The 13,598-nt window shown below is 46.8% G+C and overlaps 1 protein-coding gene across 2 annotated transcripts in view; it reads left to right on the top strand.

Moving 5' to 3' along the window:
- The first annotated feature begins 2,655 nt into the window (after nt 1–2,655).
- The window catches only part of NAPEPLD (N-acyl phosphatidylethanolamine phospholipase D), a 30,754-nt gene continuing 19,811 nt past the window's right edge, over nt 2,656–13,598 (top strand). The window contains exon 1 of one of the 2 annotated variants that reach the window (XM_040343485.1): nt 2,656–2,934. In XM_040343485.1, coding sequence (XP_040199419.1) covers nt 2,903–2,934 — 32 coding nt within the window. In that variant the 5' untranslated portion in view covers nt 2,656–2,902. The remainder of the gene's footprint in view (nt 2,935–13,598) is intronic. The other variant, XM_040343484.1, reaches the window with a different exon arrangement.

Below are 13,598 nucleotides of genomic sequence, written 5' to 3'. Positions count from 1 at the left end.
ACGACTTACGCAAACGACGTAATCGTCGGAAAAATCGACGCTGGCCCGACGTCCATACTTAACATAGGATACCCCTCATATAGCAGGGGTAACTTTACGCCGGAAAAAGCCGAACGTAAACAACGTAAAAAAATGCACCGGGCGGACGGACGTTTCTGAATCAGCGTATCTACCTAATTAGCATATTCATTGCGTAAATCTACGGAAGCGTCACCTAGCGGCCAGCGTAAATATGCAGCCTAAGATACGACGGTGTAAGAGACTTACGCCGGTCGGATCTTAGGGAAATCTATGCGTAACTGATTCTATGAATAAGTCGCATAGATACGACCCCGCAACTCAGAGTTACGACGGCGTATCTGGAGATACGCCGTCGTAACTGCTCTCTGAATCCGGGCCCTTGTGTTTCAGCTAAGCTGAAAAACTGATCTCTCTTTTTCTCTGGTGAATTTATCCTCCACACAATTAGTAATAACCTCCCAGGGACACACTTAACCCCTTGATCACCCCTGGTGTTAACCCCTTCCCTGCCATTGTCATTTATACAGTGACAGTGCATTTTTTTTTGCACTGATCACCGTATTGGTGTCACTGGTCTCCAAAAAGGGGGTTATTTACGAAAGGCCAATCCACTTTGCACTACTAGTGCAGTCCCTGTAGATCTGAGGGCGACATGCAAGGAAGATAAAAAACAGCATTTTAGCTTGCACATGATTTGATGATAAAATCAGCAGAGCTTCCCCTCATTTCAGATCTTCCCCTCAGATCTACAGCGACTGCACTTCCAAGTGCACTTGTAGTGCAAAGTAGATTTGCCTTTCGTAAATAACCCCCATAGTGTCTAATTTGTCTGCCGCAATGTCGAAGTCCTGCTAAAAATCGCTGAAAGCCCCCCATTTCTAGTAAAAAAAAAAAAAAAAAATGCCATAAAAATATCCCATAGTTTGTAGACGCGATAACTTTTGCGCAAACCAATCAATATACGCGTATTGGGATTTTTTTTACCAAAAATATGAAGCAGAATACATATTGCACTAAACTGATGAAGAAATTCGATGTTTTACATTTTTTTATTGGAAATGTATTACAGCGGAAAGTAAAAAATATTGTTTGTTTTTTTTTATTCAAAATTTTCGTTTTTTTTTTGTTTCTAGCGCAAAAAAAAAAAAACGCAGAGGTGATCAAATACCACCAAAAGAAAGCTCTATTTGTGGGGGGGAAAAAGGACGTCGATTTTGTTTGTATATGTCGCACGACCGCGCAATTGTCACTTAAATAGACACAGTGCTGTATCGCAAAAAAATGCCCGGGTCATAAAGGGGGTAAAACCTTTGGGGTTGAAGTAGTTAACCACTTCCCGACCGCCGCATGTAGATATACGTCGGCAAAATGGCACGGACAGGCACATTGGCGTACCTGTACGTCCTCTGCTAGACGTGGGTCGGGGGTCCGATCGGGACCCCCCCCGCTACATGCGGCGGGGAGCGATCCGGGACAACGGCGCGGCTATTTGTTTTTAGCCGCTCCGTCGCGATCGCTCCCCGGAGCTGAAGAACGGGGAGAGCCGTATGTAAACACGGCTTCCCCGTGCTTCACTGTGGCGGCTGCATCGATCGTGTCATCCCTTTTATAGGGGAGACTCGATCGATGACGTCAGTCCTAAAGCCACACCCCCCTACAGTTGTAAACACACACTAAGTGAACACTAACCCCTACAGCGCCCCCTGTGGTTAACTCCCAAACTGCAACTGTCATTTCCACAGTAAACAATGCAATTTAAATGCATTTTTTGCTGTGAAAATGACAATGGTCCCAAAAATGTGTCAAAATTGTCCGAAGTGTCCGCCATAATGTCGCAGTCACGAAAAAAATCGCTGATCGCCGCCATTAGTAGTAAAAAAAATAATAATAATAAAACTATCCCCTATTTTGTAAACGCTATAAATTTTGCGCAAACCAATCGATAAACGCTTATTGCGATTTTTTTTACCAAAAATAGGTAGAAGAATACGTATCGGCCTAAACTGAGGGAAAAAAAAAATTATATATGTTTTTGGGGGATATTTATTACAGCAAAAAGTAAAAAATATTGAATTTTTTTCAAAATTGTCGCTCTATTTTTGTTTATAGCGCAAAAAATAAAAACCGCAGAGGTGATCAAATACCACCAAAAGAAAGCTCTATTTGTGGGGAAAAAATTACGCCAATTTTGTTTGGGAGCCACGTCGCACGACCGCGCAATTGTCTGTTAAAGCGACGCAGTGCCGAATTGTAAAAACCCCTTGGGTCATTTAGCAGCATATTGATCCGGTCCTTAAGTGGTTAATGCACTATGCATTTGTATATATGATATTGGTGTATGATATTGTACCTTATTAGGATATTTGGGCATATTTTTAGCTTTGTACAGAGAGATAGCAAACTTTATGTCTTCCCTGTGTATATGCACGTAGCGGCCATTGTGGAATATCTGTGACACCAAAGTAAGGGGGACTTTAGCAGAGACATTGGTGTCATGCGGACCTATATATACTGTATATATCCCAATGCGATCATGTATATAGGAGGTGATGACACGGATCAGGGATCAGGTATGTACTGTACACAGATCAGCCCCCGGAGCCCCTCCCCCTCCGGGCTGATCGTCGTCATGGGGGCGGGCAGATGGCAGTGACATGCTGCTGATGAGGAGGAGCCGATCGTTGCTCCGGAGCTGTGTACAGTTCCTGGTAGTATCTCAGCCCGCAGCCTCGGTTGGTGGCACGGATCGGCGTGACGGTGATCTCGTACACGGCAGGGCCGGCGATCTGTGCGGTGTGACCCGGATCGAGCAGCACAGGGCGATCGGAGCGATGGCAGAGGAGCAGCGGGTGGAGGAGGCGGAGAGGTGAGCGGGCACAGCATGGACGGAGGGGTGTATAGAGCAGAGTGCAGGTGAGGGGGCGTGGTCACATGATGGCTATGTATGGGGGGGGCCGCCGCTCCATAGGATCCTATATAAACTTTATAACTGGGGACACACTTGTGTATTAGAAGCCTGTTGCACCCCCACATGGTCCTGCGTTTATTTTTTTTTACTACTAATTTATCCTTCCTCACCAGGCCAATTCTGGCATTTCTCTCCTACATGTAAAAATCATCACCCCCCCCCCCCCTTTTTTATTTTGCCCGAAATTTACTCAGAACCCCCAAACCTATACCCCCCCCCCCCATTTTCTTTTATAAAGCAAAGGCCCTTAAGAATAAAATGCTGGGCGTTGCGGTTTTATTTTTATCACACGGCATTTGTGCAACAATTTTTTTTTTTTTTCAAACGCAATTATTTTGTATTTATTTTTTTAATACACTTTAACTGCTTGCCGACCAGACGCTGTCACTATACTGCGACAGGTTGGCTCATTCCCGCGAAACGCCGTTGGTGTACGTCAGCTCGTGAACCCAATTTTTGTGGGAGCCCACGCGTGCTCCGATTGGCCAGGGGTGAAGCCAATCAGCGGTTCAGGCAGACTTGATTGTCTGCCGGCCACCTGTGATTGTTCCCCCGCAGTGACAGAACGGGGATCTGCCTGTGTAAACAAGGCAGATCTCCGTTCTGACAGGGGGGAATCGCACAGATCCTGTCTTTCTGCTATTCAGGGAGATGGATCCGTGTTTCCTCCCAGTCACACAGTTCGAAAACACAGAACACATTTAACCTCTTGATCACCCCTAATGTTAACCCCTTCCCTGCCAGCGTCGGTACAATAACAGTGCATATTTTAACACTGATTACTGTAATAATGTCACTGGTTCCAAAAAAAAGTGTTTAAAGCGGAGCTCCACCCTAAAGTGGAACTCCCGCTAATCGGAACCCTCCCCCTCCTCTGGTGTCACATTTGTCACCTTTCAGGGGGGTGCAGATACCTGTCTAAAGGTATTTGCACCCACTTCCGGCCACACACTCTCGGGCAGACTGCGGGCATGACGTCGTCCCCCCCCCCCCCCCCCCCCCCGTTGTGTTCTGGGAACACTCGGCTCCCAGTACACAGCGGAAGCCAATCGGCAGGCGTAGCCCGACTCGCGCATGCGCCATAGGGAACGGGCAGTGAAGCCGGAGCGCAAGGATGGCGGGGGGGGGGGGGGGGGCAGCAGAGTGATGAGCGATTGCTCGTCCTCTGCTGCGGACGGTGTGCTGGACTCCAGGACAGGTAAGTGTCCTAATATTAAAAGTCAGCAGCAGAAGTATTTGTAGCTGCTGGCTTTTAATATTTTTTTTTCAGCGGAGCTCCGCTTTAAATGTCAGGTGTCCGATCTGTCCGCTGCAATGTCGCAGTCCTGCTAAAAATCACTGATCACCATTACTAGTAAAAAAATAATAATTATAAAATGCCATAAATCTATCCCGTATTTTGTGGACACGATAACTTTTGTGCAAACCAATCAGTATACGCTTATTGCGATTTATTTGTGTGTGTATGTATGTATATATATGTGTGTGTGTGTGTGTGTGTGTGTGTGTATATATATATATATATATATATATATATATATATATATATATATATATATATATATATATATATATATATATATATATATATATATATATATAGCCACAATTAAAAAAAAAAAATATATATATATTATTACATTGATTTTTTGATTACTTTTAATTTTTATTACAATAATTATATATATAATTATTGTAATAAAAATTAAAAGTAATCAAAAAATAAATTTAATAATATTTTTTTTTTTTTTTTTTTCTGATCACTTTTAATTTTTATTACAATAAATGTAAACATCTCTTGTGATAGAAATAAGGCATGACAGATCCTCTTTATGGAGACATTTGGGGTCTGTAAGACCCAGAATTTCTCCTCTACCTTGGAAAGAAAGGATCTGAGGGGTGGGAGGACCGGTTCACACTGGTTTGCATATTGGGCAGGATTGAATTCTAATTGTGATCCATTCAATTCTAATTAATTCAGTCCCACCCACCATCAGAAGTGTGAAGGAAGTCCCATCATTTGCAGAGTGTGAAAGACTCCTAAGGGGGGTGTTATTGACTCTCTCTGGCTGCTGTAGGAAGTGGCTGTGGAAGGGACAGAATACCTAACTAAGCTTAACCACTTCCATACCAGGTAGTTACGCAGCTTCCCGCCCAAGCCAATTTTCAGCTTTCAGCACTGTCGCACTTTGAATGGCAATTGCGCGGTCATGCTACACTGTACCCAAACAAAATTGGCGTCCTTTTTTCCCCACAAATAGAGCTTTCTTTTGGTGGTATTCGATCACCTCTGCGATTTTTTTTTTTTGCGCAACAACTAAAAAAAGGCTGAAAATTTGGAAAAAAAATTACGTTTTTATTTTTTTCTGTTAATTTTTTTGTAAATAAGTTTTCTCTTTCAATTACGGGCACTGATATGGCGGCACTAATGGGCACCGATGAGATGGCACTGATGGACATCGATGAGGTAGTACTGACGGGCACAGATGAGGTGGCACTGATTGGCGGCGCTGGTATGCGACACTGATGGGCACACATAGGCGGCACTGATGGGCACACATAGGCGGCACTGATGGGCACACATAGGCGGCACTGATGGGCACACATAGGCGGCACTGATGGGCACACATAGGCGGCACTGGGCACTCATGGGCGGCACAGATGGGCACTCATAAGCGGCACAGATGGGCGGCACTGATGGATACTTATGGGTGGCACAGATGGGCACTGATAGGTGGGCACTGGGCATGGATGGGCACTGTGGGGTGGCGCTGATGGACACTGGGGTGGCGCTGATGGACACTGGGGTGGCAGCACTTATTTTTGCCAGGTTGCCAGTCAGTGCCCATTTGTGGGCACTGACTGGCATCTTTTTTCTTTATGCTTTTTTTTTAATTTTTTTTTTTAGACTTTTTTTTTTTTTTTGCCCACCCTGGTGCTCCAGGGTGGGCATCCCTGGTGGTCCAGTGTGGCGATCCGAGGGGGGGCTGCGCTGATAAACAATCAGCGCTAACCCCCCCTGTCAGGAGAGCCGCCGATCGGCTATCCTCTACTCGCGTCTGTCAGACGCGAGTGAGGAAGAGCCATCGACGGCTCTTCCTGTTTACATCGTGATCAGCCGTGGTTGGACACGGCTGATCACGTGGTAAAGAGTCTCCGCCGGAGGCTCTTTACCGAGATCGGAGATGCAGGGTGTCAGACTGACACCCCGCATCACCGATCGCCGCGATGCGCGCCCCCACGGGCGCGCGCGGCATGAAATCCTGCAGGACGTTCTAGAACGTCCTGTCAGGATTTCATAACCACTTCCCGGACGTAAATCGGCCATAGGCCGGGCGGGAAGTGGTTAAACCTGTTCCCACCCCCCCTATTATTCCAAGCCCTTTGCTTAGTACTCTGTATGGAAAATGCTGTAGAGCCGCACGATTAATCGTTAAATAATCTAAATTGCGATTCTTTTTCTGACACTTGTTGCTTACAAGTTAAAATCAGTATTTTTTTTGCTGATACTAAGAACCCTCAAACAAGAGATCTATCTCTATCTCTTATTAGCAGAGACCCTAGAGCAGGGGTACTGAATTAAAATTCAAGGAGGTCCGGTCGCCAAAATTTTCTTTGGGCCGAGGTCCGAATCTCAAGTCTTTGCTATGACTCAGAAAGATTGTAGTCACAGGTGTCCCCATCACAGCGCCCCTTTGCATCAGGTGTCCCCATCACAGCGCCCCTTTGCATCAGGTGTCCCCATCACAGCGCCCCTTTGCATCAGGGGTCCCCATCACAGCGCCCCTTTGCATCAGGGGTCCCCATCACAGCGCCCCTTTGCATCAGGGGTGCCCATCACAGCGCCCCTTTGCATCAGGGGTGCCCATCACAGCGCCCCTTTGCATCAGGGGTGCCCATCACAGCGCCCCTTTGCATCAGGGGTGCCCATCACAGCGCCCCTTTGCATCAGGGGTGCCCATCACAGCGCCCCTTTGCATCAGGGGTGCCCATCACAGCGCCCCTTTGCATCAGGGGTGCCCATCACAGCGCCCCTTTGCATCAGGGGTCCCCATCAGAGTCCTCCTTAACATAAAATAAGGGTCACGTTGATGGGCACATTTTATGTTAAGGGACACTCTAATGGGCACATTTTATGTTAAGGGACACTCTGATGGGCACAAGAAAATGTGTCCATCAGTGTGCCTCTTAACATAATATGCCCATCACGGTGCACATTAAAAATATACCCATCGGCGTACCCCTTGAAATTAAATGTACCCATCGGCGTACCCCTTGAAATTAAATGTACCCATCGGCGTGCCCCTTGAAATTAAATGTGTCCATCAGCGTGCCCCTTAACATTAAATGTGTCCATCAGCGTGCCCCTTAACATGAAATATGCCCATCAGCGTGCCCCTTAACATGAAATATGCCCATCAGCGTCTCCCTTAACATAAAATAAGGGTCATGCTGATGGGCACCTTTTATTTTAAGGGGCACTCTGATGGGCACATTTTATGTTAAGGGACATCATTGTGCCCCTTAACAAAATATGCCCATCGCTGCGCACATTAAAAATCTACCCATAAGCGTGCCCCTTAAAATAAAATTGGTCCATCAGAGTGCCCCTTAACATTAACAACATATGCCCAGCAGTGTGCACAATAAAATATGCCCTTTAGTGATCACTAATGGCCCACATACCTTAATGAAGGAGGGCACTGAAATACCGAAGGGGGTGGAAGCTGAGAGATAAGGAGCCAGGACCCGTAAACCGCGAGCAGCAGGGGGCAGAGCGCACCTGATGTCACGCCCCTACTTGCAATGAGAGCCAGGAGTGGACCCGGGAACTGCAAAAAGCAGGGGGACGGGGCACCCGCGTGAAGTCACACCCCTAATCACTGCCCGTGAGTCACCCCTAATCTGGACCTGTGGCGAGGGGCAGGCGCACGCACGCAGCGTCACTGGTTGCTGGGGAAACGCCACCAAACCAACGCTTGCTGTTATAGTGGCGGTCCGGGCAGATACGGCACTCGGGCCAGACTCGGAGGCGGCCGCTGCCGACATCCTCACTCTGAAAATAAAGGTCCCCTGACGTGCTGCGTGCCCTGCCTCTGCCTACAAAGTCCAGAATGCAGCGCAGGCCGGCAGTTACCGGCCCGCGCTGCTTTGTAGGCAAAGGCAGGGCGCACAGCACGTCAGGGGACGTTTTTTCTTTACAGTGGAGGATGTCGGCGGCGGGCGCCGATTGGCTGTTACGGGCCTTCTGGTTGGCTGCCGCGCTGGGTGTACCAAGATGGCCGCGGCTCCGGATCTAGGCCGAAGCCGCGGCCTTTCCTGATGCTGTGACCGCGGCGGCAATCCGCGGATTGCCGCCGCGGTCACAGCATCAGGAAAGGCCGGGGCTTCGGCCTAGATCCGGAGCCGTGGCACCGCTAACGGCCATGTTAAATATCGGCCTAATTTTGGATAAAAATCTGCCGATGCCGATTTCTCCAAAACGGCCAAATATCGGTCGACCTCGAATAACCTCGAAAATATGTGTGTGTGTGTGTGTGTGTGTGTGTGTGTGTTATTCTGTACTTGCCAAATATGCTGCAGAAATCTCTCTCCACCAAGTCTGGCTGCAACCATTTTAACTGTGAGCAGCTGAAGCTGCTGCCTGTTCCCTTCCTGGATTTACCTTCAGCTCTCATTGGCCCACTTATGCCTCGTCCTCCCTTCCATCCTGGCAAACTCTCACGTGAGTGAAAGAGCTGTGCATGATGTCATAAGCCTAGGCTAATGACCAGACAAACAGGAAGTGGACTGTACAAGGTATTTACTGGCAGAAAAAATATATTTTACTATCCAAAGTTAAAACATGCATGTTGGCAGGTTTCTATTGAACCAGCCAATGCCACCCGACATTTGGCCCATGTGTACTAGGCTTTAGGTTTGTTTGCCCTGCTGTAGCCAATAATGGCTCATACCCGTTAAACATTTGCCGACCAGCCGCCGTCATTATATGGCGGCAGGTCGGCTCGTTCCTGTCAATTGCCATAGCTGTACGGCAGTGCTTTAAACGGCTACAGTGGGCGCGAGCTTGCGGCGGGGGACCCAATGCATGTGGCCGCAATGTCTGCTTGCCACCCACAATCAATCCACAGAGAGCCAGAACGGGGATCTGTCAATGTAAACAAGCAGATCCCCGATCTGCCAGAGGAGTTTAGAGTGATTGTCTGTTCCTAGTGATTAGGAACGGTCATCTCTCAGTCAGTTTCTCCCCCCCCCCCCCAGTTAGAAACTCCTCCAAGGGAACACATTTAACCCCTTGATCGCCCCTGGTGTTAACCCCTTCCCCGCAAGTGACATTTATACAGTAATCGGTGCATTTTTGTAGCACTGATTGCTGTATAAATGTCAATGGTCCCAAAAAAGTGTCAAACGTGTCTGATCTGTTCGCTGCAATGTCACGGTGCTGCAAAAAACGCTCATCACTGCCATAACTGGTAAAAAAAAATACCATAAATCTGTCCCCTATTTTGTAGACGCTATAACTTTTGCGCAAACCAATCAATATACGCTTATTGGGATTTTTTTTTTATATTTTTAGTAAAAAAAAAATGTAAAAGAATACATATTGGCCTAAACTGATGAAGACATTAAAACATTTTTTTTGTAAAGGGGGCAAATTTTCTGGTCCTTAAAGAGGAGTTTCACCCAAAAAATTGAACTTCTGCTTTTCGGAAGCCCTCACCCCCCCTCCGGTGTCACGTTTGGCACCTTTCCGGGGGGGGGGGGGGTGCAGATACCTGTCTAAGACAGGTATTTGCACCCACTTCCAGGCATAGACCCCTGCATTATTTACGGGTGTCTACGCCACTTCTGATGCCCCCCGTCTTCTGGGAAACGCACGGGTCCCAGAAGACAGCAGGGACCAGTGGCATTGTGCAGCGCGAGTCGCGCAGTAGGGAACCAGGAAGTGAAGCCTTGCATCTTCACTTCCCGATTCCCTTATCGAAAATGGGATGACAGCAATAGCTCGGCTTCGGGTGCCGTCATCGCGGGCACGCTGGACAGGTAAGTGTCCTTATTTTAAAAGTCATCAGCTGCAGTATTTGTAGCTTCTGACTTAAAAAAAAAAACAATTCGGGAATCTCTACTTTAAGTGGTTAACATTGTTTTGTTGCCATTGTGCAGTGAAATATAGGCAGAAAATAGAATCAGTTTTCATTAAGGATGCGGCAGATAATGACCCCTATGGTCCCTTATGGGTCTCAAATCATAGATACATTGAAGCTAGCAAACAGCTTTAGGCCCCATGCACACGAGAAGCAAATGCAAACACATGTAAACTCAAGTTTTCAAAAGCAAAAACCGGCGTTTAAAACGCCCGTTTTTGCCGCGAATTTCGGTGCGTTTTGCCGCGTTTTTCTGCGTTTGCGGCTATCGGCGTTCATAACAAAGACATTGTAGACCCTCCCAAAGCTTTGAAACGCAAAAACGTTTGCGTCTGAACCCAAAATTTTGCGTCTGAAAAAACGAGCCTAAACCCAACTGCTTTAAAACGCAAAAAAAACGTGAATGTGTGCATGGACACATAGGATAACATTAAATGTGTTCTGGGGCAGTTGAAAAAAATGCCCAAATGCCTCTGAACTCGAGTTTACCAGCGTCTCGTGTGCATGGGGCCTTAGCTTGTGCTGTAACTAGATGTCCTAACAGACACAAATCTCCATTGGCAGGCCTGCAAGTAGTGTTTGCTGAATGGCTCATTGCACCGTGTGTGCAAGGTTTACTAAACCGGTTACTAGAGCTTTGATCTGTTCAGGAGCCGCGTATTTCATCTTTCAGACACTATGACAGATTAGGACAAATGGACTTTAAGTCAAAGTGCAGTGATATTGACTAGCAGATTGTTGTGGTTTATTGTAATCTGGCTAAAAGACCTTTACCGTAGTGGCAGAATGACATTAATCTACTGTAGATGGATAAATCCTTACCTTCTAGTTTTAATAGAAGGTTTTATAGTAGGGTTGAATAGACACCAAGTACATCCAGTTCAACCTGAGTGTGTTTGTCACCACCATTTTCCATATCTCTGAACATTGTGTTCTCTAAGGCATACAACTTAAAGCCTAATTATTTTTGAATTTATTTACACTCTCTGATGACACCATCACTGGCTCCTCCCTCCTGCTGAGTGTCCCCACAGCAAGCAGCTTGTTATGTGGGCACCTGACCCGAGCTGCTGCTCTGTGTGTGTGTCAATTCAGACATGGAGTCGCGGCTCGGCCCCTCCTCCCTCTCCCTCCTCATTGGCTAACTGACTTTGACAGCAGCAGCACCCAAAAGTGGAACTTCTGCTTTTAAGGTCTCCTCCCCGGCTCCTGTTTGTGAAACTGAGCTTTTGGGGAGAAAGGGGGGGGGGCGCAGGTACATGAATTCGACACCTGCTCCCACTTCTGTTCTGGTCGCCTAGGCGACTGGAAGCAGAAGCTCTCCCTCCTGAAGTCTTCTGGGACATATGATGGGTCCTAGAAGGCTTTGGAACCAGTAACAGACCCCATCGCCGCTTGTGCAATGCACAGTGGGCACCCGGCTGTCAAGCCAGGTGCCCATAGTAGAGATGCTGGCGCTGCCAAGGGAAGAAAGTGGGAGAACACGGCTGCAGTGAGTACATTGCTGGACTGTGGGACAGGTGAGTGGCTGTTTATTAAAAGACAGCAGCTAAACTTTTGACTTCTGACTTTTAATAAAAAAAACACCTCAGATTTCAGATAAAAAAAAACCTACAGTGTGCAGCAGCCCCCCTAAGGCCCCTTTCACATGGTCGGACCGTTCAGGTCTGTCTGTCATGCACTCGGCCGCTCCATGCACTCCTATGAGACATGTCCGCTGACATCCGATCCGCCCCGCCAAATTCAGACGTATGGCGATGCGACGCCATCCGTCCATATCGGATCGGGTGAGATCTGATGAAAACGGACATGCTGTCTGTTTTTATCAGATCTTTCCATAGGAGACCGCAGTGCTGCACAAGCCCCTCCCTGCTCAAAGCATTGGAAATTGCAGTTCAATGTTTCTAAAAGAATCCCTTGAGAGATTACAACATTGGGTGTACAGTGTTAGCCAGCATTACAGAAGAAAAAGATTTGGTGGTACTTATTTCATATCATTGCAAAATGAGCAAACAGTGCGACCATGCAGCGGGGAAAGCGAATAGAATTCATCACTAGCGGGATCACCAGCAGGAGGAAGAAGGTTCTAATTTCCCTATATAAATCTTTAGTGAAACCTCAGTTAGAATACTGTGTCAAGTTCTGGAGACATCACTTTACAAAAAGATATTGATAAGATAGAACGAGTCCAGAAAGGGCTAACAAAAATGGTGGAAAGTCTGGGGGATAAAACATATCGAGAACGACTTTAGGAACTTAATCTGTACAGTCTAGAGCAGGGGTGTCAACCTCAATTTCATCGTGGGCCGCATCAGCATTATGATTCCCCTTAAAAGGGCCGATTTAATCTATAAGATTAGATGTCCAGCTCATCCCCCCCCCCCTCCCCTTGACATTAGATGTCAAGAGCCACCCCCCACCATCAGAAGTTGCATCCCAACACTCCCTTACATCAGTGTGCCCCCTTTCTTTATGCTGCTGCTGGGAAGAAGCTGGATGCATTGCTTGAAAGTAAGGGTCTTGAGTAGGACCAGAGGAGGGCTGGAGCTCTCCTGCAGCTACAGGAGAGGTGCGAGGGCCACATGAAATTGCCTGGAGGGCCAGATTCGGCCCACGGGCCTTGTGTTTGACACCTGTGGTCTAGAGCAGGGGTCTCCAAACTTTCTGAATAAAGGGCCAGTTTACACACATCCCCTCCGCCGCTTACCGGAGCCGTCGGTAGCGGCGGAGGGGATCCGATGTGTCCGGCAGCTTATTCCCTAGGATGTCTGCTAAAAAAAAATATATAATGTTTGGGGGTTCTGATTAATTTTCTAGCAAAAAAATTGTGATTTTTACATGAAGGAGAGAAGTGCCAGAATTCACCTGGTGGGCAAGTGGTTAAGGGGAACCCTGCACCAAATTAAAAAAAAAACGTGGGGTTCCCCCCAAATATCCATACCAGACCCTTTAAACCGAGCATGCAACCTGGCAGGCCGCAGGAAAAGAGGGGGGGACGAGAGAGCGTCAGTTCTTTAGGGTATATTGTCAATAAAATGCGATTTATGTCTGCTTCCAGAAAATGTAAACACTCTGGTATGTCTGTGTGACTGGCTAAAGTGATGCCTCCTTGCCTACTATAAAGTGACTGACAGTCAATATACTAGATAAGTGTTGTGTTTTTTTTTTTTTTTTTATAATTAAAGTTAAACTAACTTTCTACGTTTTTCTTAAAGTTTAATAAGAAAAAATTACTTGCGCCAGTTCTACAATTTTAATTTAAAATGTATTTGTGTGAACAGTGAAGTTAAGTCATGGATTGTGGAAACTAACTAGTGTTGGGTGATAGTATATAGTGTATACCACATTTACCACTGACTAATGCAGAGTTGCAATGCAAGGAGATCAGCTAAAAGTAGTTGGATCTGTATGTGCATTATAATAATGGAAATTAGTCGATTAAAAAATGGATTAATCGAACACGA

The sequence above is a fragment of the Rana temporaria genome, chromosome 3 (genome assembly GCF_905171775.1).
Source record: "Rana temporaria chromosome 3, aRanTem1.1, whole genome shotgun sequence".
NCBI lineage: Eukaryota > Metazoa > Chordata > Amphibia > Anura > Ranidae > Rana > Rana temporaria.
Note: the sequence above shows the minus strand (reverse complement) of the source record. Positions and strands in the feature narration are given on the sequence as shown.